General features: G+C 40.2%; 1 protein-coding gene across 1 annotated transcript in view; it reads left to right on the forward strand.

The window, feature by feature from the left end:
- FSHR (follicle stimulating hormone receptor) overlaps window positions 1-26,863 on the forward strand; it is an 80,274-nt gene that overhangs the window by 25,623 nt on the left and 27,788 nt on the right. Inside the window, 1 exon segment of the mRNA XM_066547797.1 lies at window positions 4,277-4,348. Coding sequence (XP_066403894.1) covers window positions 4,277-4,348 — 72 coding nt within the window.

Below are 26,863 nucleotides of genomic sequence, written 5' to 3' on the forward strand. Positions count from 1 at the left end.
TAATTTCTGATAATCAGTGGAGTTCTTTGTTGTGCAAGGTTATTGCCAGTGGCAGGGACAAGGAAGGGAGCTGGGAGGAGGGGACACAAAAGCAATGTGGGAGCAAGTTCTGGTGGAAAATTTGTGCCAAAGAGCACCTTATTAATTGCTCAAGAAAAACTTGTGGGACCAGGGTCTGAGAATTCTTTTGATGAATATGTCAAATGCACCATTCTGAACACAAATGGCTAACCTCACAAACACAGTGTAGCTACATTGGCTTCACTCCACAGGTTTCCTTTGCACTTTTTTTTCAGAGACAATTAGCAGAAATTACCTGTATAGGTCCACTTTTTTAATCTTCTGATTTTACAAGCCTTTTAATCACCCGTACCTTGAGCATCAAGTATTTGAATAAGGATATCCAGTCCTCCATCCTTTCATTAAGAGGTCAATCTCCTTTCTATCACTGGAATCATGTGGGGCTGCATGAGAGAACATTAATTTTTTTGAAGATTTTTTTTCCTTTGTGTCTTATGCTCCTCCTGTCTGAACTACTTCAGCTGAAGAAGACTCTATTTTAAGAAAAGATCAATAAATCTCTTCATAACTGGAAATGTTAGAGGGTTATTCCAGAACATTTTAGCAGTACCTGCTAATTTCTGTTCTTTGCATTATGTCCTCTACAGGCTTTGAGATTAATTTGTCACTGTGATATTTCTGTGGTACTGGACACAGCCATACAGAAACAAGATGCATTTCTATTGTTTGTTCTTCATAGTGGTATAAAGTGCAAGTCATCTGTGTCAGTGGCTTCATATTAACCAAGATGCTACTGTTTTAAACATCAGGTTAAAATGTCCTATATAAATAAACAAATCTATAGGAGATCTGTCCTCATCTTGACAGGTCTAGCTTTAAGTTGTAACATTTTTTTTAGTAGCTTTATAATAGAGGAGTTTACTCAAACCCATTCATGGGACAAATGAAATTGATACAATAGAGATATGTAAAACAATTAAAAATGAGAAATGGAAAAAAGCTGTGGGAATTTTGTATGTTCAGTCCAGAGAAATATAGAAAGTATGAGTGTGATTGTAAAACTGGAGCAGATAGCTTCAGTTCCTACCTGTGAGGGACTCTTGAGGAGTTTTTCTCAAGAATCACTTTCAACAGATATTTAAGTCAGGATTTAGAAACCTCTTCTGGATATCATTGAAGCAATGGGCCAGACTGAAATCTATCCTTTTACCTAGTTAATAACAGTGACTAATATTGCCATTTTTATATTTCCAGCTATGAATATTGCCTTCACACAATGCAGGATAACCATGTGACCATTTGGGGCTTATTTCCATTTCCATGCTTCCTGCTGTGTCATTTATTAAGTTTTTGGTAGCTCCAACACTGGAGTTTCTCACTGGGACTTTCTCATGCCTTGCGTTGGGCACCTGGCTCTGGGTTTTCAATTCCACACCAGTCACTGAATGTTTAGGCCTTTCAATGATTTCCTTGCTGGTAACTAAGTGCCAACATAAATTTTTAGGACCAAACACTGCGTTTCTGTCTCAAGTACACATTTTTTTAAAGGAAGCTTTTCTTTACTTGCTTCTCTTGACATGAAACATGCTTGAGCAAAGGTGGGCTGTATTCATTTATTTGACCCTAAAATAGTGCCAGAAACAAAACCTAGGAAATGCTTTCCATTTATTTTCTCCATGTAGCTCAGAAAGAATTGGTACTGAACAGCCAGTATCTCATGTTAAGTACAGATTGATTCTTGGAGACTAATTGGTGAGATTTATTGACACTAAAGGATTTGGCTAGTTTTAATAGATTCTATTCATTATACAGTTGATAATTCAATGAGTAGCTGATTCTAATTTTCACTGTTAGTTATGCCTTTAAGTCTGACTTTCTACAGCTCACACAGAGAAGTTTAAAAACAATTAACCTTAATATTTTTTTTCTTAAGTGGAATATGAGATTTCAGCTATTAAACTTCAATTCTGTTTTAACTGCTTCAGGGCATTAGACACGTGGATCCTGAATTCTGGCACCTTATTAACACAGGATATCAGGATCCTCAACAAAGAAACTCAAGGTCTGATTTTTAGTTTTATGCAGATGAGGCTTTTCTCATATCAGTAACCCCATCCATGAATGAGGCTCCCTCCTTTTCATTAGTTTCTGCATCAGACTATAACTTCTTGTTGTGGTGAAGCACAGCATAGGCCAATGTTTAATTAAAAATTGCAAACGTCCTGATGACCTGTGACTGCAGAGAGAGGATTCATTTTAGCACATTGCCATAAAAAAAATGATTGGTGGCTTTTCAGACAAAGCCCTTTTTTTAGGGCTCGGAAATTAGGCGTGCATTTCGACAAAGCAGAGTTTGAGAGAGATTTCAAAGCAGATCAAAGTTAAAGGGTTTCCTGATGGTTCAGCTTTGTAGCACTAAGCCTGCTGGGTGTTCTGCAAGGATCCATTGTACCCATCCACTCTGAAAGCACAGCCACAGCTTTGCATGCATTACACCAGCCCCATTTTCAGTCAGGTTTTACAAATTGCCTAATCCAGGTTAGGCCTTTTCTGGAAGCTCTTTTATCCTTCTAACATTTGCATAATGATCTCAATACTGTAATTCTTGTGTGACAGTGTGTTGAAGCTCTTTCTGATTTACATTAACGATAGTACAAGAATAATGAAATACCAAATTGACTTCATCATCTTTCACAACTGAGAATACCATAAATTTCAATGTTTAAAAAGTGTGGGACCAAGTTCACTCCTGGTGTAATCACTATGACATCTCTGGAACTAGGTGAGGTATGCATTGACTTTTTCTGCTTAAGTAAATATTAACTCATAAGGGGGTAGATTCTATTAAAGACCTACAATTAAAAAATGTGAACTTGTCACGTAGGTACTCTGAGAGAACAATAGGTTTTCTCCCCTAAAATTTTGATTAAAACATGATAATCTCGCAGTAAAATTCTCAGCTAATTATCTGAAATAAAACATAGATGAGGATTGCATGAATACTTTATGTGAATGGTAAAGAAGTAAGTCTCTAGTTTTCAGGCATTGTGTTAAAATTTGCAGGACTGAACAGCAGGTAATAGCAGGCTGAGTTCTCATTTCTGTCCTCCTGCAGACCTTACAACCAAACAGCCATGCAAAGCCAGTTCTGAGATGATGAAAATTAGGGGTGGTCTGGCAGATATGCTCACTAAATAAAATAATTCCATAGTAATGCAGAAAAAAATTCATCTCCACTTCCACAGAAAAATAGACTATGAAACTAAATCCCAGGGGTGATGTAGGTATGTAACATGTTCATGTGTGTAGCTTGGGTGGGTGTTTTTTTAAAATAAAGGAAAAAAAACTTTTCAACAACTGTCTCTCAATGCAACCAATATTATCTGATGGCTTGTGAACAGCAGGTCAGGTTAATATATGCATTTGTTTGTGCTAGCTTCTTATCAATTATTAAACATGTGAAAGAAAACAATCATGCAGATGACACCTTATTTCTCTGAGTAGTAGAAACCCTATATATCATTTGCTGAGTTCTATCAGAATTTTTTCTAGTCCTTTTTGTTAATTGAGAATAAAGGAGATAATTCTAGGTTAACAAAAATCCTTACACTTCAAATATTTCAAATGGGTATTTCAAATGGGTTTTCTTCATAAAGCATATTCTGTGACTTTTAAAAATGATAAAAATGTTGTCCTGGTGCATGTGTGATCAAGTATTCCAAAGTCCCAATTTTGTGGCATATTATGAACTAATTAGAAGAAAGACTGTGAGAAGCCATAAAGTTATTAAAGTTGCAATGATGGGAGACAGTAGCTGACTCCTCAAATTATCTGTGCAGCAAGCAGATCAGGGAATTTTCCTGAATGAGCATGGATGGAGCACTTTACAGCCTTGAGTAAGCACCTCATCCCAGTCTGGCTCCACAGGGCTGCTTCATCCTGTGCTTCAGCATCACTCAAAAGAGCAGTTGAGATGAGAAAGATGCTGTTCCCTCTCAGCAAACAGAGAAGCTGCAAGTCTGGATTTCCTCGTGTAGCAAAAAGGGAAATGGCAACTACTAATGATGCTTTTTCCCCTGAGGAGCCCCAGTGCTGTGCTGTAATTTTGGATGTCACAGCTGTATTTAGATGCCAAAGCCTTCAGCCATGAGACCATCCTTGTGCCTGTGAGAAAGGCTTCTCCTGTGCTGGCAAGGCTACTTCGCAGTCCTGTGTTGTGAATAGTAAGTAACCACCCTGTTTTCTTTATTTTCAGGAGATTTGTCCTCACCAAGATGAGAGTCATTCCCAAAGGAGCTTTCACAGGACTTGTTGACCTAGAGAAAATGTATGTATTGTGTTAATATTTACTAGGAAACAACTATTTTACTCCAAGCAGCACTTTCTGATTGCAACTCCTTTTACAGCCTGTTAGCAAGTTCCTATCACTGAGCTTCATATAGTTTTATCTTTCTGTCTAAAGTAAAAAAATTGAATGCTTTTTTTATTGACACCTTCCAGAACAATGTTGTCATAAATACATTTTCATATCAGCAACCGGGCAGTCTTCAGTCAATGGGCTGGTTGAGCATGGAGTGTCATTGCAGTTAATAAATACAGTGCCATAGCAGAAGATCACAGGAAACTGAATATTTTGTGAGTTTTGGAATGAAGCAGTTGGAAAGATTAGGGAGGAAAGACCTCCTGTTAATAACAGGTCAGCTAATTCTCTCTTCACTAATGAATTAACTAAATAGGATTGTTTTGTGCATGCTCAGAGGCAGCTGGCAGGATGCATGAGAGAATTTTCTTACAGGTGATAGATCCAAAAATCTTAGTACACAAAGAGTGTAAGCAGCTCATTTCTGTGAATTTTAGTGATCAGCCTGGAGGTACAATTATGAGCACCTTTGATGAACAGATGTATCTTACATTCATTAGTATGCTATTGTGGAGGCATTGCAGCTCCACCACCAGAAGGGAAAACCCTGTGTGACATGTTTCCTACTTCTCTTTAACAACAGGAAATCTATGGCTTAGCTGGTGCTAGCACCAAAAATTATAATCCTCACTGTCCAACCTGAACTATTCTGCCTCATGTACGATATTTCTGAAATATCTCATATATGGGCAAATCCCATTTTGCTTCGAAACAGAACAGCACTTGCACCCTGACAGGAGGGGATCACAAATAGGCTGTTCACCCAGGAGCAGTCTGAGTGGGAGTGAGGAAATATACTTAAAATGCAGTACCTTTTTCAGTGCTGTGTGTGCAATGGCAGAACTCCAAAGGACATTTCTCTGCATCATTCCTACCCTTCTCCCTTGTACTCTTGCATGAATAAGGGATTTAGCAAGAAGGTGGTGAGGGTTCGTTTTAGCCTTGTCCTAATGGAAAATCATTGAGCACTTTGGACTGTGAAGTGGGCTGCAAAGTGCATTGTGAGCTGCTTCTGTTATCTTTAATTACTCAGAAACCATATGTCAGATGTGTATAAAGGCATTGAATGGGATGTTTCTAAGTGGTGATTTATTGTTAACCAAAAAATTATCTATGGAAATGGACTCAATTTGAAAATACATCCATCTACTAGTAGTACATGGAGGAGAAATGGGGACAGTAAGTTTATAGCAAAATTTCCTTGAAAATAAAAGTGTGATAAATATGTAAATGAGGCCAATCAACATCAACAAAACTGTGGTATTTGCAGATGATATAGCAAACAGATAAAATTTGAAATAGCTCACAAATCCTAAACCTAGCCCATAAAACATTCATCAGAAATATTCATGATAACGTAGGGACAAAAAAAGTGGGTAATCAAATAATAGATTTGCATATAAAAACACAGCCTTTGTATGAAAGCCTTTTTACTCTTGCAAGATCATGCACAGAAAGAAAGATTAAGCAAACTGTAGCCTATTTAAGGAAAACAGCTATTAATAATGTGATACCTCCATATGGTAAAATGTGGATGGCCTGATGTATACAAATGAGACACTTCAATGTAGTGTATGTGTGTGCTCCCCTAGAACTGAGTAGGCTAAAAATGAAGAGTGACAATATTTCCTGAACGTGTTACTGAAGAAAAACAGCATCTTCTTCAGTCCAGCATAGCTGCACTTGTGATTTTAATCACTAATGCATCATTCCTAAGTGTGTTTCTGAGAACAGGATGGGTGTTAAAGCCCAGAATTTGGAGGGAAATGGTGGTCTTTGGAATTATCCCTAGGGAATGAAGCAGTTGATTGCAAGTTGGAAATGTGATGGTCAGAGGCCATCTTGGGCATTGCCGGGGCCTCTAGCTGGTCAGAGTGACCCCGAGAAGAGTTCCAAGGTCTCTTTTCCCAGCCCAACACTTGAAGAAGGAGTCAGGGCTCTTCATTTCTCGGTCACAAGGTTGTTTATTGTATCTCATCTATAAAAATTCTTCCTCCTGACCTGCCAAGGTCTGCTCAGCAAGACAGTCTGAGGGATTCTGCCTGCCCCAGGGGCTGTGTTATGTCTTTATCCTAAAAACTATGTGTACAATGTTTACCAATCCAAAAGTGCCAACATCACAGCAGAAGATGGAGGCCAAGAAGAAGAAGGAGAAAGGCTGGACACGCCCAGATCCCTCCATCTTGCCCCGCTGAATCCCCATTCCAGAAACCCCAAAATCTACTTTTTCACCCCGTGATAACTTCACTATTATTCTACCTAAACTGTTGGGGCTTGCTGATCTTCATATAAGGTTGGTAATTTGCTCCATGGGTCATAATCAAAACCACAGGCATCTTGGGCTCTGTGCCAGGGCTTCTGAGCCCCCTGGCAGGGGTCTTGGCTGCTCAGGACAGCCAGAGGGATGTCCTGGGTTCCCACAGGGCATAGCAGACTTTGGCCTGCTTAGGACACTGGTTCAGAGAGTCCTTTAGGAAAGACTACTGAATAACAAAAAAGTTCAGGAAGGCTTCAAGGAGGAGATCTTAAAGGCACAGAAGTAGTGTCTTTATGTGCTGAAAGATGAGCTATTGGGTAAGAAGATCAACACAGAGCTTTCTCAGCAACCCAGGGAAAAAATAGTTTATGACCCTTGGAAAGGTCAGGCAACTCAGGAAGAATACAAGGATGTCATTAGGTCATGTAGAGAGAAAATTAGAGAGGCAAAAGCTCAGTTAGAATTCAATCTGGCCACTGCTGTGAAAGGAAATAAAAGGGGGTTTATAAATATATTAATGGCAAAAGAAGGGCCAAGGAAAATCTCACTCCTTTAGTGGACCCAGGGGGAAATACTGGCACTAAGGATGAGGAAAACACTGAGGTGTTTATGCTTTCTTGATTTCTTAATGCTTTCTTTGCCTCAACCTTTAACAGAAAGACTGGTTATCCGCAGAACATCTCCTGAAAGGAGTCTGTAGCCAGGTGGGGCTTGGCCTCTTCTCCCAGGCAAATAGAACAAGAGGGAATGTCCTCAAGCTTTGCCAGGGGAGGTCAAGTTTGGACCAGGGAGAATGTCAGAATTTCCAGAAAGGGTTTTAAGGCATTGGAATAGGCTGCCCATGGAAGTGGTAGAGTCACCACCCCTGAAGGTGTTCAAGAAATGACTGGACATCACAGGTTTACTTGACATGGTGGTGTTTGGTCAAAGGTTGGACTTGATGATTTTAGAGGTCTCAGTGATCCTTGAGGGACCCTTCTAAGTCAGAATATCCTGTGAAATATCTGTCTTTTCCAACCTTAATGGTTTTATGATCCTAGGCTAAATCAGAGATGAGTCCTCCCTAAGAATACTAACTCTCTTATATTTTCCTTCAAAGTGAATGAAGGCTTTTGAATTTTCTGGTTTTCAAAGAAAAATAATTCATTTATATTTTCCTGCTTTCACTATGCATTTTAGTATCTTCCCAAACATTTAAACTGCTGAGACCTTTAAATATATGTATTTTGCCAGAAAACGTCAAATACTTTTCAGTCAGAGTATCCAGGCAATTCTCAATTTTTTTCTATTTGGACTGTCAAGGACTTTCCAGAATGGACACTAATGACCATGATTCATAAAGGAAATACTAGTGTGACTTGGAAATGTGGGCATGGAGGTGTTGATCTGACCTCTCTGATGAAGCTCCAGTTTTAGTAACCAAGACAAAATCTTTTGGGTTTCACCTGATTTTTTTTTAATTTGGCAATATTGTCATTGGAATACTTTTGCCTTTTTTTATTCTTTTAAGAGTGAGAGCCCATTTGAACCATTTTCTAGTTTGTCATTATCTTCTCAACCATCTAAATTCCTTCAGTTGCTGACAAAACATGAAATGACCATTCTGCAGACTGTCATATGGTGCAACAACTTTCCTGAAGTATGTTCTGGGAGAAGGATCTTTGCTTCTTAAATAAAATGTTTGAAGTTATGAAATAAACTTACAGGCTCTAAATATCAGAGGCTTCTCTTACTAAACATGCAACTTGAATTTTCCTACAGAAAACCCTTTCAGAATCCCACAGGTCTGAGGAACAGCCTTGCCATCTTGTTGCCAGCAGCTCTCCAACTTCTGCACAACTCTGGCTTCATGTCAATTTAGCAAATAGGTGTTCAGGAAAGCAGATTGGTTATTTTTGCTACATGTTTAGTCTACTCCTAGGCCTTAGACAATTGGAACGTGGCAGTTCTTCTGGACTTCTGCTTAACCAACTTATTTACACTCCCAGAACTAATTAACCCTCCAGTTACTAAATTAAAAAGCAGTCCCATGCAGGCACACACCTGGAAAAATCAATCTGACATGCTCAGCAGCAGCTGTGTCATCCTCAACCTGCACAAAAAGAGCTTAATTTGGAGTAGAGACAGTCAGAAGCAACACTAAGTCTCTCCTTTTCTGTTTCTCAGTTTCCTGCTGTTACTATGAGGCAAAGTAGATTTGTGAATCTTGATCTAACAAGGCTTGATTTGGGCATTATATATATAGGAAGCTTGATCTGATTGTGTTACCCTGTGCAAGCAAAAGAGGCTTCATGTCTGTACCCTGAGGCACAATCCCCTTGAAAATTCATCATCAGTTATTTGTTCTTTTTTGAAGGGTTTAAGCTAAAACATAATGCTTTGGTTCATCATTTGCTCTCAAACCCAACCTATGTGCAGCCTAAGGAAACTCAGCTGTGAGGATGAAGTACTTCTGGAACTAGAAGATGTCACAGAGGGGAAAAAAGCACCATTACTGGCCCTGTTTTTATTTTGGAGTAATTGGAGGGAAGCATTTTTATAGGAGATGCTGGCAAAGACACATTTTAAGAGCATGAACCATGGTATGGACAACAGAGCTTGATGAGCTAAACCCATAATGAGCTCTGGAGATCATGGAAAGCTAAAGCTTCTAGGGTGGAGGGAAGCCACCAGAGCTGACACTCCTGGAAAGGAAAGTTTTCTGTCCATGGAAAACAGCAGCTATCTACTGCTTCTTCATGAATTGGTAGAGAAAACTAGCCCTGAATTACGTATTTACTAAATTACTTAGTGCATTCAAGATTTTCTGGTTTTCTCTTTGTTGAGACTCCATTGATAGTTCCTAAGGACAAATGCTGCTGCTCTGTGACCTAAACACACAAGCACCAGCTTATTTCACAAACAACAACCAACCTAATGGATGATGATAAAACCTCTCCTGTTTGCCCCTCTAGGCTAAAAGGCAAGTCCCACTTCCTTTGACTCAGTTGGATCACACTGAGTGATCACACTGAGATCACCTTTTATGTTTTGTCTAAACTCAGAGGAGTTACTTGTGGGTAATGGAGACCAGAAGAGAGAATTTTGAATCAAGGGGTGTCTCTCTTTCTGTGGCTGGGGAAGGACCAGAATTCTTGGCTTGGTTGTAAGTCTCACCTAGAAAATTTGGCAGAACACGGAGACTTCACTTTCTCTAGCAAGTTATAACAACCTGGCAAATTGATGCATTCACCATCCAGACCTTCTTCAGCAGTAGCAATCAGGCTGCCTGGGCTAGCAAGGGGCTAACCCATCCCATGTGCTCCTAAAATCAGCCTCATTAAGCTCCTGCAGGTGACTCTGTGACACTTTTCAGCGTAGAGCACAAGAATGTGGGAGGGAAGGGGGGAAGGCAGAAATCACAGGATCACCTAAGGACGAGCAGGCTGTGTCTTTTGCTACCAAGAAAGCTGTTCAGCATTTCACAGCTTCTCCAGTTTTTCTTTTATTGTGTGCTGCCTCATTTGATATGCAAAAGACCAGGCTTAAATAAGTTCATTTCTCAAAATGAGAAAATGGTTATGATTAAGTGTAGCCAAAGCATTTGGAAATTTTATCTAGGCAGGAGTTGCTTTCTACCTTTTGTTGCATCATTTGGATTAACCTGCTTTTTATTTTTTTTGCAAGTGGAAAATATGGATTTTAGGATCTGCTGTGATATATAAGTTAAATAGTGCATGCTTATAAAAGTATTTATTTACATCCCTAAGGTGAAAGTGGTACACAGACCATTCTGTGTACCAAAATACCTACTGAATAAGGTAAAAGTCATCCTTTGGTAGCAAATACTCCAGGGTATATTCTCAAGGTGCAGCTCTATGGATATTAAATTCTAATTTACATTATAGGAACTTCTGTGTAACTTCCAGCATCTTGAGGGCAGGCCGTGAAAATAAGTACGCTGCTTAATGCATTTAAATTAGTCTATGCATTTTCTCTCAGGGAACAGAGGACTACTGTTCAAAACCACTAAGGCAAGTAACCAACATAGGCAAAGAAATTTAAAATCCAGGCAGTTATCCCAAAGAATAAATGTTTGAATGGGGCCGTTGCTGTGATGTGGGGCTTTCCCTGCAGCCCTGGACGAGTCAGCAAGCTGGTGGTCGGGCAGGGAGCAATCACAGGAGGCCTCCTGGCTCCTGCAGCTGGACTTGCAAGTCCCAGATGTCCCTACCACAGGTGACAGTCTTTGTTTGATAGTGATCAGTGGGCTGGAACAGGGCTTTTCCTCAGAGGAGGGGTTGGTGGCACTTCAGGCCTCTGGTCCATTCCAAGATGGATCCAGCAGAATCACATGAGAAAGCTTGTCCTCAGGCAGACGTGCAGTTCAGGCTGTGTCACCCCCTCTGCCCTTTGAGCTGGGTTCCCACAAATGGCATGTGGAAGGTGAGCAGCCACAGGAGCTTCTCCCAGGGCTCCTGTTTCCATGGTGGTGGTGGAGGAGCCAGGCAGAGCAGTGCCTGTGCCGCTGTCTCTCCGTGAGCTGCTGGGGTAATTCTCCTTCCCCAGGCTGTGCCATTGCTTCAGACCACCCTCCATTGCTGCAGCCTTTGGAAACATCACCCCTGGACAGCAAACTTTTGTGTTTGGGGTGAAAATATAGGAAGCCTGGTGTTCTAAATTCAGCTTATTTCATGCCAGGAGAAGCTATGCCTTCTGTTCTAAACACAACAGGCAGTGAAGGAAGGCTGGGTGGCTTTATTACAATCTATAAACCTTTTGCTGCATCATCACTTGGTATTCTGCTTTTCCCTGCCAAAGCTTAACTGTGGAAGAGATCTTCCACTTGCAGTTACTGTTGTCATCCCTTGCACAACTAAAAAAACTGAAGGAGAAATTTATTATCCATGTCAGTTACTCACTGCCGATGTCAAAGAGCAGAGATTTAATTACAGTTTTTGCTACATTTCAGGGAAAGATAATCTGATCTCAGGATTTTTCTAATGCTTGGATGGAACAAAATTACAAATAAAGTGAAAACCCTTAGAAGAAGAAGCTAGGAAATGTAAAATCAATTAATAGTGTTCATATCAACATTTTCTAAATTTGCTATTCAAAAAGTCACAGAAAAACACACTAATATTTGCATATTTTAATTGAAACACATCAGAGCACAAGAAAGAAGTATTCCATAATTCTTTCTATGTGGTTTACTATCTTGATGCTTGCTTTCTTTGATAAAATAAATTTAGAAAGAAAATACATTTTGTCATTACTTGCTTTTGTTGAGCAAGAATGAGCTTTGTGGTAATGAACTGTTAGCAGAATCTTTATTTGTTAACTGCACTGGTGTGAAGCCAGCATTAAGGACTGAAGTATTTAATGGGAGAATCATCTTGCACATCATCTCAGGTCCCTGTTTTACAGCTGTCTAGACAGAGAGAGAGAGAAAAAAAAAAAAGGAACCAACTTGTCTGAATGTATGCTAAATGCTTTAATGCCTTTCCCCAGTGACATACTGTTCAGATTACCTGAATTCATAAAACATGAAACGTGGGCAAATGCTTGTGTGAGTTCCCACTCTTTTTCAGGAGGAAGCTTTGATCCAGTGTTCTTCTGCCTTCCTCCATCCTAATAAAGTAGATAAAACTAAATGTGTGCTAAATTAAGATAGCCTTTTTGCATATATAAATGTAGGATCTCAAGTAGCCTCATTCATCCAAAATGAGATTTGAGGGTGAAAGGCACAGTTCTTAAAGAAAGTCTCACTCCGGTGGAAGAAAAAAAAATCCAACCCAAAAAACCAACCAAACAAACACCACCTCTGCAATTGAAAATGTTGTGAATTATCAATATAATTTTCTCAATTAGTAAGATTATTTCTCAGTTGGCTTGCCCTGCTCTTGGACAGTTTGCTGGGCTTCCCCTGCCACCATTTCAGCTGTGCCAGACAAGCTGTAGGTTCAGCATCACATGGAGACAATTCCTTCCCCTGGACCACAAAGGTTTGCAAGGCAGCCCCAGTCCAGGTCCTTGCATTTGAGGCATGAAGCTGATTATTGTGACTGGCAAACCTAGCAAGGAGCCTCAGGACTGATGGCCATCCTGTGGTGCAGAGTTAATCCCATCATCTTTCTTCTTGTCTCCCGGGGGCATGGGCAGAGCATGCTGAGGAGGCTGCTATGTCTGCTTTCTGGCCAGCTTTTGGGCATCCATCTCAGGTGCTTTTGGGTGGGTTTTTTGTTCCAAGAGGGAAGGATGGATGCTGGCAAAATCAAAAATTTTTCCCCAAAATCTGTCACTTCTTCAGTTTTCATCTCTTTCCTCCAGAAGATTCCCTCTATTTGGAAAGAACGGAAGTTTCAATTTGTATTTTATCATGAGATTCGTGTGATTTCAAGGTAGAATAAATGACCATCTAAGTGACTTTGTAAATATAAAAATACATATTTACTAATTAACTTAAAATAATTCTTAAGGTGGCAGAGTGGTACATTTATTAAATTTACTTGCATATACCACAGAACCAAGAACTCAAAATTGCCAGTTCTATTTGCATTTTACATTTTCAAATATAATTCATCACTCATACATGGCAAAATATATCTTTTTTCTCATGTGATGTGTTAGAATATTGTCCTGAATTAAATAATTATCTTTTTCATGATAAAATCAATATATTCATTCTAATATCCCTAAATGATTTTCAAAAAATGTTCTCCTTTGTGTGTTAGTTTCATATTAACTCCCAAATTTCTTGATTGAATTCAGAATTAAAATGTACTGACTTGTAAACAGAACTGTAAATACAAAATTAAAATTTTTCAGGGGAAAAAAAAAAAGAAAAAATAGGTATTTTCTAGCTATTAAAAAAGGTTCTTATAGGATTTTTTTCTGTTAATCTTGTTGAGTGTACTGTAACTGTACCAGTGAGTGAATGCAAAAGGTGTGACCTCCTTGAAATTGTGCCAAATTTGCTCTAAATGGGATTTGCCTCAATTGTTATTGTTGCCACTACTAAATACTGTTTGTAGAAAGAAGCAGTCTGGCACCAGATTGGAAATGGCAATTCCATTTCAGGAGGATTTCAGAAAGATCTTCCTATATTAATTTAATCCAGCTTTCTCGTTTATTTTAGGAATAATGCTAGTGGAATTGACATGTTGCAATGAAGGACTGTTTCCCATTGCTATACAAATGCTGATATAAACCTCAGCATTTATGGAAAACAAATGTTGAGATGAAGTCAAGACATTTATTTTCTAAGCAGGAGATGTTGATTCTCTGACAACATTATATTGCACAGCCTTTATTTTTATTATGCCAAATGATTGATGTGGATTTAATCATTAGTTCGATGGCTCCTTTGCTCAGTGGAGAGGCAACTGGGCATTTTATCATTATTAGTGAGCTGCATTTTGATTTTTCTATCAAAGGCTCTGCTGGTCCTAATTCATCCCAGGTGTAAAACCAGAGATTCATTTTGCCCATTGTTTGTTTTGTGACCAAGCCAAGAACAATTTGCACACAAAATACTGTGAATATTTGTTTTGATATGTAGAGCAGGAGCCTGGTTTGGATGAAGACTCCCATATATGTATGTGATTCTTTAAAAATAAATAAGAGTGGGGTACCTTTTGTGACTAAACTACTCACCACATGGCAGAATATATATACTTAAATACATGAATGTGTGCTGGTACATACATAGAGACTAGTCTGGGAAACATTTAAATTGCTAGGATTTAGAATGGTAGACAGATACTAAGCCAGAAAATATTTTGAATGCTTGGGGAGCCAACACCACAGATGGAAATTACAAATGGTTGTGAGAGAAATGCAGAAAGCTGGAGAGCTCTTGTTGTCTGTAAGTTTTCCAGAGTAGTCAGCAGAAGGCTGGGAGCTGGGGACAGGGACAGAACCTTGTTTGTGAGAGCTGCTGCTGTCACTTTCTGAAGGAGGACATTCAAGAGAACATTTCTGGAACAACTGTGGGATAGTTCATCCACATGGAGAATATATTTTGTCCACCTCATAGGGTGCTTCCTCCTCTGAGCAGAACAAATTCATGTAATAAATAGGGAGTTTGTCAGCCAGGAATGGTCTCTCCACTTTGTCTTGCGCTTGGCAGTTTCTTCACTAAAAGCAGGAATAATGCAGAATTTCATGTGGGGGCAGAATTAAAACAGTTTTTGTAATTTGGAAGCATTGTTTGTTTCTGTCTTGCTTTTCTGCTCAAGAGCACAAAGATTTACATCTTTATCTGGAAGTGTTTATCCTTCCTAGTGTAATTATGAAGTGAAGGTGCTCATTAGACATGTCTAATCCCTTTGTCAATCTTATCTTTTATTTGGAATGAGGTTTTTACAGTGATCTGTTTTTCATCTTTATTCCCCACATTTTTAAGGCTTCTTGTGCTGGATTTTTAAGATTTATGCTTTTCCCATCTGTGCTGTGAGAAAGGGTGAGCACGACGCAGTGAAAAGAACGTGCTTATTTATTATTTCTGTTTCCAATGAGATGAGGCTCTCTAGGAGAGCTGGCAGCAGCAGGGCTCCCTGGAGGAAGGGCTGTGGGGTATTTCCTTTGTGGGATAAAGGGGCTGCAAATGGTAGGAGAGTTAGAGGCCAGAGATGGAAATGTGTCACTCAAGGTCTGCCCTGGAGAGCAGGGAGCAGCCCCAGGGGTGGTGGACAGGATTTACAGGAGGTCTGAGCAGAGCTTGCTGCCCCAAGCCATTGAGGAACTTGGCCCTTCAGTGTTTAGAGATGGACTGCACAAAAGAGGGGAGCAAACATTTCAGCAGGGCCTGTCCCAACAGGACAAGGAGTAGTGGTTTTAAACTAAAAGAGGGTGGATTTAGATTGCATATAAGGCAGAAGCTTTTTTCTGTTTGCGTGCTGAGCCACTGGAATGTGCTGCCCAGGGAAGTGGTGGATGAGCCATCCCTGGCAACATTTAAGGTCAGGTTGTTCTGGTCTCTGAGCAACCTGGTCTAGTGGATGTCCCTCTGGGAAGGTGGACTGGATGACCTTGAAAAGTCCCTTCTAACCTGTACTATTCTATGATTCTGTGAACTCCAAACCTCCAAAGGCATTGGATGTCAGGCTAGGGAGGATATAAAATCTTCCCAGTTCTCTTCCAATATCCTGTAAGGTTTTTCTGCTTTGAAGTTAATTATCCTAGTTGATATTCTAATAAAAGCTGCCTTTTTTGAGCTTAAAGCCCTCTCATCCTTCTTTGAGACATCCTGTGCAGAGGAAGGTCAAGACACATTGCCTCAAAACTCGTGACTTGAAGTGTCCTCTCACGGCACTGTCCAGACTGTTTTGTCATTACATTTTCACCATCCTGGCTCCTCCATTCCCTGATCCTGACCCTCTGTTGGGGGACCCACTGCCACGAGCTGAGGCTGAAGGCACATTTGAAGCAGAGGAGTAAACTCCAGGGAGCAACAGAGGACAGAGCCAGGAGGCAATGAATTTCTACAGAGGAAAGAAAATGGATTTCAGTTCATCTGTGACAGCCATGTGCCCAGGCATAATTGACAACACAAACTGTTTATTTAAAAATAAGCTTGGTTTTGCCTGTGTTTCTTGGTAGCAGACCTAAACACACTAACAAGTAAAGTGGTTTTTCACAAGCCTTCATCTGTCAATATCAAGGATCCTGTTTTGTATTCCCAGGACCCAGAGTAGCTCTGAGCAGCACATTATATTTCCATCCCACTGTGCTGCCAGGCACTGTGCTTTCAGGGTAACAGATAACATGTTAACGACTGAAACAGGCTGTAAAAATGAGGGGGGAATTGTGTCAGCAGGGGCAATCACTCAGGTCTCCAGACAGAGGGCCTCCTAATGGGACCTCAGCCAAGCACTGTACAGGTTTAATTCCCAGGCAGCACCTTCCTGTGAACTAGACAGTCTCCAGGTTTCAGGCACCTTTCCCACACAGGGAGATTGATTTCATATTGATAAAAATCTAGGACATTACTGTTCTTGATTTTGGTGGTGTGCTGTCAGCATCTGTCCCAGCAATGTGACAGTAAGGTATCTTTTCATCTGCACACATAGGGATGCTTCTATTCCCCATATTTTGTGGATCTGTTGGCAGGCTGAAAGCTCTCTGCACTCAAGGGGCAAAGCTCTCATTTGCCACGACTCCTTTGGTTCACAGGAGACTGAGTAATGGCAGAGCAATAATTGTTCTTTGGGGAGGACCACCATTCTTTGAGGAACACCATCCAGGAGCCCTCTCTTCCTCTTGTTGCTGTTATTCACTCTCAGTAGCCGTTTTTTAAATCTGTGGAGTTTACTCCAGCTCTTACTCCAGCGCTGACCTTGTCTAATCATATTGATTGTTAGTAACTGAAGGCTAATTAGCAAGCAAGTTGCTATGGCAATTCTTGAGTCACACATATAAAGAGAAAATACTGCTAAAACAACCAGTGCATGGTGACTATCAGCATAGTTAAACAAATTAAAAATTATAATTCATTCAGATGTATGCTAGAATTCAAATGAAGACCTAATACGCTACAAGGAAGTTTTTCCCTTGCTACCACATTTTCTTCTTTCGTGGTAGTTTTTTTGTTGTTGTTTTTTTTTTTCCTTTTATTTGTATGTTGAATGAGTTATACATAATTTCGGGACTAAATGACAAAGTAGGCTTTGGGTTGTTCTCCACCCCCACCAGGCAGCCCACACAAAATATGTCACAACAAGTTTGGTGTGACAGGAGAATGGCTCAGGCAGAGGGTAATAGGACTTGGAACCCCCCAGATTTCTGGGTCATTTGTTCATATCCAGTCTGCATGTGTGTGATGAATGTTTTATTTTCACTTGGGTAGGCTGATGGCTGGCATACCAGGAGAGGGTGAGCTCAGCCTGTGCCCTCAGGAGATGGTGATTCATTGCAAGCTCAGGCTGCCACAGCTGGCTGTCAGCAGCAGCAGCCTCTCTTGGCCAGACTTTGAAATGGGGTCTCAGTGGGTGTCCAGGCTCCTTTGTGGGGCACTGTGGGAAGGCTTGATTGCTTTGGCCATGCTGTGCCTCATCTGTGGATAAATGGAAGATTTTTGCCATCCACATCAATAAAGTCTTTTTACCTCACTTTTAACTAAATGTGACCTAAAAGAAAACCAAGTGTGTTTCTCCCTGTTTAGAGGGGGCCTTCCTTCTTCTCCTTTGGCACCTTCCTAAGTAATCATGTCCCTGACACATCTGAGCTCTCCTAACAGGTCTCCATCTGTACATTTTTAAGGAGGAGGATATGAAAGCTTGCTTCCTGGTGCCACCCTTCTGGGCTCTTTGAATGATGAGGCAAAATGGATTTAGGAGAGTTGCAAGTCTAGATGGGAGAGAGTCGTGTCCTGAGCTCAGGTCATACCCTGAACTCCAGGGGAGTTTCTCTGCCCCTCTCAGTCTTCAGTGGATGAATGTCCTCAAATTGACTTTAGCAGCACACAGAGAAAAAAGTGAGCAGAAGTGGAGTTGTTTTGTAGCATTAATCTCTTTTAACAGGTCTAATCGATAAATATTCTCTGTGTGGCTTCTTGGGACTTGCATGCTCACAGAGGTTCATTCATTTAACTGAAAATAAGTTATAAAATTTATTGGAACTGCCTGCCAGTTGAAAAAAGACAACAACAACAAACAAACACACACATACACAAGAAAACAAATACAAAATAAAATCAAAATACACAAATATGTTTGAATTCATTTGGACCAACTGAATCCAAAACATCTGATGTGGGGCTTTGTGTGGTCCTGAAGTTAAATAGGTGCCACTGTCCTGACCCTGCCATTTTGAAGTACCAATTGCATGATTTCAGGGCAAAGAGAAAAATTAAAACCCCACGTACTTGAGCTGCTGCATAATCTGTCCTCACCAAAGGTGTTCAGGTGGAGCACAGGGGATTCACTTGGGGAATCTCTTTGCCAGAGCCATTCTGCAGACCCATCTTGGAACCAGTGGAAAGAGTACAATGCCACCCTATTAATTTTGTGTAGAGGAACGTGGTGTGTGCTGGTGCTGCTGGCTGCTTTCTGTTTGCTGGATCTTTCTGCATGTAAGAAAAATGCTCTTCTGTCCAGGCATCTGGTCCACATTTCAGTAATTTCAAGATAAGTATCTTTTAGAGAGAATTCTGATCATGTTCCATAATATTATGTTATATCAGTTTCTTCATTTTGCCACTAAAATAATTCAAAAATGCATGTTTTTTTCCCATCTGGTGGAAAAAGAAACAGTGCATCATTTTTCTTTTAGTTTTAATTCAGTATTTAACATTCCTTTAAATCTGAGCTAATTTGCTGTCACAGGATTGCCTTTAAGTTTGTGTACTTCTGTGTTCTGTGTATTGAGCTGTGTGCTTTCTAGAGAAAACACTTATTCATAATTGCAGGAAAATATGCACTCCTCTAAAATGTAGAATGCTAATGTAAATACATATCCACTATTAAAATCAATGCATTTTCATTCCTTCTGCTGCTGAGTCTGAAATCTTCTTCAGTCTCAACTAAAGCAGTGATATTTATCAGAAATGATGGATTTAATTTAATTTATTTATTTTTTAAGTGTGTTTCATCATCATGACTTTTCCAAATGGTGATTTTTGTGGTTTGGGATCTCTTTGGGAATTTTTCCCCCTTATCAGCAGTGTTTTCTCAGAGGGTTTTAGTGGAAATACAAAAAGGTTTTGCCAGGCTTGAGTGCTGTGAAAACACTGTAAGTTCCATTTTATTTACATCAGTACAGGAAGTCAGACAGAAAAAATATCATAAGTATATGCAATACTGTTCAGCAAAGGAATAGACACAGCAACTTCTAAGGAAAACATGATTTTTATTTTTTTTTATTCAAACCACATTTGTTTTTCAGTCTCCTTCTTTAGTGCTGTGGCTAGGGAGGAAGATTCCTCTTTTTCCTTGATGAGGAAGGAAGAGCTAATTCAAATAAGGCTTTTTTGCATCATCTGCAGGTCAAACTTCCTTCTATGTCCCAGGACAGAGGGGAGGAGAATGATTCCCAGGCAGATCAAAGTACTCTGACACAGGAGGAACAGGTTGTTCCCAAGTGGCTGAAAATTGCCTCTGGGTCTTGCCTCATTCCTATGGAATGGTTCTTCCTGAGGGCTCCCATCAAAGGGCTGGATCCAGCCTGAGGATTTCCTTGTGAAAGCCCCACAAGAGCAGAAAGCCTTTGTATGTTTAGTGCTTCTCCAGAGCAGGGTACAGAACAGCCTCCTTGGAAATGGGGTGAGGTGTGCAGAAAGGCAGCTGCTACCTGCTTTCAGTGAGTAAGAACCATCCTGTGCCCATGGATTTATTATTTTTATTGCTTTTATTGGAGTATTGTGTGTATACACACACAAACACAGAAACATATTATTATTATTATTATAGTGAATTTTGGCCCAAGCTTTATGACATCTTCCCTTTCCCCTGTTAAGAGTTTCTTATCTGTGTGCAGCCTTGCAGAGTTTGCTGATAAGGTTTGTAACTCAGGTGGAAGCATAGGCTTTTCCAAGGTTTCATAGTGGACAGCTGTTTAGTTATTTGTAAATTAAGACTCTGGGTATCTTGATTCAGGCTCCTCTTTGCTGCCACTTGGCAAAAGGGGTAGGGACTGTGTGCAATTCCCATGTTTCCATGTCATCTCTGCATCCTCCAATACAGAACCTGCAGATTTGGGGTTAGCAGTAATTTTTTCTGCTCATGATGATATTCATAATTAAATAAATGAGTCTTGTTGCACATTTGTTTTGAAAAGCTTTTGATTTAGTAGCTTCTTAGTGGTGTGTGTTTTTTCTCTGGCAGCCTGTTGCAAGGCAGAGGTTTGGATTTAACTTTGGAAGCATAAAAGAATATCCTTTTCCTTGGTTAGGCTGTATGTAATCATACAAACATTTATGCAGTACCATCTTAGCTGAACCTGGTGCCAAAGCTCAAGGATAAGAGTTTGTAGGGTTCAGTTAGACACAAAACATAAGGACAGTAAGTTGCTTTTGTGGAAGGGAAGAATGAATGCAACTACAATGAGGAGACAAGGAAATCTCTGTGCTGGAAAAGAATATTTCACAGGGAGAACTCTTAACATTGAATAACAGAAACCTAAATCCTTTCAGGAGAACATTTGAAAGATGTGGTGCATGGTGCTGGCAGCTGTTCAATGATGTCTATATTTATAATTGGCATTAAGATTAGACAATGCTAATATTTTTCTTATGATGGGTCAAGTCATGGAGATTTATTTTAACTGAAATGAAATGTACTGTGTGTGTGTATGTACTGTATGATTTGCTCTGGTGAATAATACTCAGTGTTCTGGGAGGATTTTTAAAGCAAAAATTGAGGAGCAAGAACAATTTTTTTTTAGAATTTCCTATCTTAGCTAAAATGTTTAATTGTGCCTATCTGAGGCACTTGTTATTCTGGATATTCCTGTTTCTGTAATGTATTTGAATTAGTAGTGAACTGTCCTCCAGAGGCCTCTCATGAATGTGTCTTCCTTAAAGCATTTCAAAACTGTCTACTGAAGTATCTGGGAGCATCTGCTCCAGGAGGATCTGTTTGGAAAGGCTGCCACTAGACTTTGGGTTCTGGAAGCCACATGTTCTCCCAGCCCAAGACAGTCTGCCTATTGATTTTTTCCCAGAAATTATTTGCTGCACTTCCTCGTTCAGCTGCTCTCCTGAATGATTTTCTCCAATGCAATTTCTTCATCTCCCCAGGTCATCTTAATAAACTATTCATCATTAGCTGGCTACTACAGCCAAGAGAGGAGTAATAAAAGATAAGTGGCAATAAATGCTGCGTTCCCATTTCCATGGCAGGAGTTACAACTTAGGAATATCAGCATCTCTGAAAGAGAAGGTCCCTTCCTGTGCTGAACACCCATCTTTGTCTGCCAGCGTGGTCTCGACATCCTCTGGAGCCCATCACGCCTGAGGGGAAAAAGTGCCATTGACTGAGTGGGTGTTTCTGTTTTACACACATTTTTCTGTCTTCTCTGCAAGCCTTCATAGCCAAAAACAAAATTTAGTAATTCCTGAAGTGGGGGGCAGCAGATATGTCTGTCCCAGGGGCTGGAGAGCACCGAGTTCTGAGCCCCATCTCTCTGGGCTGCCTGTGTGGAGCCAGATTTCTGTGGAAAGTTGTCATTTCCTCCAAAGACCCTTTTTCTTGTTTGACCCTACAAAGTTTCATGCATTTTCAGCATTGCTGGCAATAAACTGAAAGGAGTGTAATACACTCCCTTAGTGCTGGAGTATGAGGAGATATCTGTCCCCCCAAACTGTACTGATTATAAAATCAATTCTTGTAATGATGTAGCTTCGTCTGTTGGATCTGGTTGTTATCAGTCCCAATTCTGCAGACTAATCGTGTGCTTTTTCAGATTAGAGAGACCAATTTAAAACCTTTACATGGACAATTAATTTGATGCAACCAAACTCTCCACAGACTTTCATCTGGATTGCTGGCATGGTGCTAAAGCACAGATAGAAATAAAATCCCATTTGCTTCTGTCTGCCGTGCAGAAATTTGCATTTTTATTTTTTTTTCCCAAGCTTGCAGGGATTTCTTTGAGAACATGGTTTCCTGCCCTTTGGAGAAGACAGGAAGGCACAGCATTGGCACCTCCTGATAATCTCCCTCAAAGACTGATGCACTATCTGGCTCCAAATGTGGAGTTGCCATTAGTGTGCAGTTGGTTAAATGGGTTTTCCACTTATTTAGGAAGGCAAATACAACACATGTGTGTATCTTCAGCAAAGTAAAGAGATGCTGAGAAGAGTCAGTCCTTGATTTCATTTCTGAAACATCAATATCTGCTAAGAGATATTACCCTGTAACTCCCTGGTGTTCAATAAATCATGGCAGGGAGACAAGTTTTTCATGTTCACAAGGAAAAGTGACAGGAGAAAGTGTCAACTATCTATTTTTTAAAGGTCAAAAGTCTCAAATATTTTTAAGAAAAATGGCTTTTCTTTTGTAACCTGTTTAAATCAATGTAGTATCATTTTGCTGTCACTTCAGAGGCAAGTTTTCAAAAGTAGATTTTAGACTGGCTTGTTTCTGATCAGTCTGAAGAAATAAGAGTCACTCCATCCATGACAGAGAGACAGAGGAGACAGAGGTAGCCAGGTGTTTAATTTTTCAGTTCAGACACGTCTCAGGCAGGTCCCGTGGGGGCTCACCCAGTGAATGCTGGGCAGGATTGCCTGGGCAGCACCACATTTACTTGTGAAACTTGACATGAATTGTGGCATCAGTCAAAGCACTGAGTAAAACTGACCTGGAAAATTGCTCTAAAGAGCATTTATATTTATAGAAAGGGGAGGAAATAAGCATTGCTGGCCTTTTTTCCCTTCTCCTTTCCCTTAAATGAACACAATGCTGTTGATTTGTAGCAGTACAGAGAGCACAGTGAGGCCACCTGTTCTGGGAATCAGTACTTTGAACCTCCAGTATCACTGCTGATTTCAGAGTGAAAGAAAAGCATTCCTGGGAATCCACAGGACAGCTATGCCACAGAAAAACTGCATCAAAGGTGAAGGAGAATAGCCAATAAATACCCAATTATAATGTATCACAGGAAATACAAGGTGAACAGATCAAGTGTATAGCCTGCGTACATACCTGCTCTGGAAGGGAATTTAAGGAAGGCTGTAGGAGTTTACAGGGATGGAGTCACCACCAGGTCCTGTGTGCCTGCAGAGGGGTGAAATCCCTTCTTCACACCATGTGCCACATCTGTGTGCAAGGTGCACACACCAAGCAAGGACCAGAGAAGCCTCGACAGACAGGGCAGTCCCCCCTGCTATTCCACCACAAGGAGAAGAAATGCAGAAATCCATAAATCCCACATTTACTGTGGCCATCAGACAACCCAACTCACCAGGTGGGCAGCAGTTTCTCTCTGTCATTCCTGCTACAGGAGCTACAAGGTCTGCATGCTCAAAATCACACATGCCTGAGCATTGTGTGAGGGGCTAATGCTGGTCCAAGCTGCCCTTCTGCCTCTTGTGTGATCTGCTCTTCTTTTGACACAACTTAGCACTCACTGATCTCTGTTATCTGTACACAGGCATGCATATATAAGCACACAATTTTTTAAAACAGTCATATTTCCAAGCAGGAGAAGAAATTACCTTATACCCTATCCCTGCATGCTCCACTCTGATCCTAAAAGGAATTCCTATGATAAAAGACATAAACTTCCAGTCTATTATTCTTTTGTTATTTTGAAACATTAGACCACTTGGCCCCAAGTTTGTGAGTTTAATACAGTCTTGTTTTTTCTGTAAGACTTTGGTTAGCCTAAGAGACTTTTCCTTCAGTGGACTACAGAGAAACTGCCATGAACCCTAAATCCTTTGCTAACAGAATTGTTTAAAAGGCCATTTTGATGTATCTTGATTTTTACAGGTTGCACTCTGGGTGCAGCTGGTTTGAAGAGGAATCCTTCCTCTGGATCACACTGGGCTCTGCCACAGATGTCACAAAGTTGTACCCCCGGCCTTGCCTAAGGGCCGCTTTGCAGGCAGATTAAATGATTTTCCATCTCTCTCTCCTCTAACACAGCTCTGACTGTCACATGTGGAAATTATACACTGCACTCAGTTGCTGGGGAATGGGTAATAGTGATTCCAGTTTGCTGCTTTAGTGGCAAATTAGAGGAGGTCCCTTAATCATGTGATGTCACATCTTACATTCAAAGAATCAAAGAGTCTTACATTCTCTTTGCAGAAAAATAAAAACTGTTGTCCTTTGTGCCTTTGGAAAATGCATCTATTGAATGTTTTTTCATCTTTTAGACTGTATTTGAGTGAACAATTTATGCTTTCAAGGATCACTGGTGATTTCAACTCTGCATGCAGTGAAAACTAAGCTCAGGCAGATGCCTAAGCGCTTTGCAACCAGTGGGTGGTTTGGATATTTGGGGGTGTTTTTTAAGAAATTGCCCCTGATTTTTTTGCACACCATCTATTCCAAGGCTTGTCTGTTTCAGAAGTGATGCTGGGATTGCTGGCTGGATTTCCTGCCAGAGCTACCAGTAGCACTAATAGTGTCATTCATTCCAAACAAACAACGTAATAACAGCCCTATCTTCTCTCTTGATGACATATAATCAGATTTGCATTATGAGCAATCATCTGTTTGTGTGTATTTATACTGCAAGACAAAACACTTGCACAAACACTTGCCAGCAATCCCTTTTTTTCTCTTTGTAGCTGCTGCCTCAGGTGTTATTTGCTCTCCTCTGCAGAGGATCTGAGTCTGCTGAGGTGGTTGTTTGATGTGAGCAGCAGTGGTTTGCACTTTTAATGTCATGGATCCCTGTATCCTAGACAGTGTTGTTTGAGATTTCCAGGGGCAGGTGTGCACTTTTTGCTAGGTATGAATAAATAGATCACACAAATTATGCAACAAAACCCCAGATTAGTGCTGCCTATTGTCCACAGTGTGTGCCTGATCTCCTCAACAGAATGGTTTTACTTTATTTATCCTTCTTATCTGAACGACAGCCCTATCAGATTTCTGTGCAGCCCAAAACTGGGATTCATCTTCAAAGAACAATGAAGAGCAAGGTCATCATCACCAGGATTTTCTGGAGAGACTATAGCAGAGGGTACAGCTCATTGCAAGGGACAGAGGGTCTTTTCCCTCACCACTGCAATCCCCTGAACACAGAGGATGCAGCCCAGCACCAGGAGGGTTACTGCCTTCTGCCACTGTCAGTTTTCCCTTCTGTTCCTTTTACTGGTCCTGAGATGCTCATAACCTCATTAGCTGAAAAAGAGGTTTGCTTCAGCTGGAAGAAAAAAAAATGTCATTGTAAATGGACATATTTATATATGTCCATGTTTTCATTACCTGTTTAAAAAAACCAAGCCTGTTGCCTGTGTACCTGTGAATGGGAATGTTAAAATGAAGGCCAAGTCATTTCCCACATCTCTGACAGCCCCCTCACACAGGTGTTATTTAATTCTGTTTAAAACACAATCTCTAAAAAACCTACTATTTTAAAAACCTCATCTTGCAAAAACACTTTAGAGATTCCTATCTTCCTTCTTCTCTTCATTCCTTTCTCCACCATGAATTCTCCAAGCCTTCCAGAGTGCCATGGCCTGCTGGTGCCCCAGCATAATCAGATCTGTATCTTCCATTTCTTGAATCAAAACAAAGCCAATAACCTACCACACTCACAGGAAGCCAAAACACTCTTCTGATGCAGAACCATTCGTTTTTAAGCAATCTATTAAAAAAGCTGTGTCATCCAAGTTGTTCCAAAGTTAGATAGCAGATTGGATCATAAAAAATTATTACCCTCAGCAGCACTATCTGCTGGGTGAGGTCACAACTGTATTATGGTATCTTAATAATCCTTTTTTCCCTGTGTAAGGCCAACACATCTGCAACTTTTTTTCCCTGAACTTCTTAGGGGCATGAAGTATCTGCTGGCTAAATGTATTTTTTGGTATTAAATGTGATGTTTTTTCTGAAGATTTTCTTTTTTCTAGAAAAGTGATTTTTAGATTGTGTGGAATGGCAAATATACACCTGACCACCCAAAAAGAGCCTGATGAAAACCAAACCAAACCTTAAAAGTGTGAGACACCTCCCACCTTGTTAAATCATTGAGACTGTAGTTAGGCAAGAGAATTTTATATTGTCATATAAATACCTCATAGGGAGTGTTTGCTTCTATTCTATTCTATTCTATTCTATTCTATTCTATTCTATTCTATTCTATTCTATTCTATTCTATTCTTCTGGATATTTCTACTTATATCTTGTAATTATTTTTAAAGCAAACAGGAAGATGATAAAGACTCTTTGAAGTATCCCTTGCAATGGCTGTGTATCTCACATGGCATGAAGGAATCCTTGTTTCCAGGGATTTTGTTGCTGCTGAAAATGAAGTAATAAAGAGGAACACACTCCCATATGAGCTGGTGGCTCAGCACTGCTAAACAAACCCAGTCCTCCATGCACCCTGCCAAGCACCTATTGTCAATCCTCATGTACTTTTATTTTCTTATTCTCCAGCCAGTTTAGAGCTCCTGGAGCAGAGCAGGGTTGGATTTCTTCCTTTAAAAAAAAAAAAAACAAAAAAAAAAAAAAACAACTTGAGGAAACATAAGGGAGAACTTCTTATTAAACTAAAAAATATTA

The sequence above is a fragment of the Molothrus aeneus genome, chromosome 3 (assembly GCF_037042795.1).
Source record: "Molothrus aeneus isolate 106 chromosome 3, BPBGC_Maene_1.0, whole genome shotgun sequence".
NCBI classification, from domain to species: Eukaryota; Metazoa; Chordata; class Aves; order Passeriformes; family Icteridae; genus Molothrus; species Molothrus aeneus.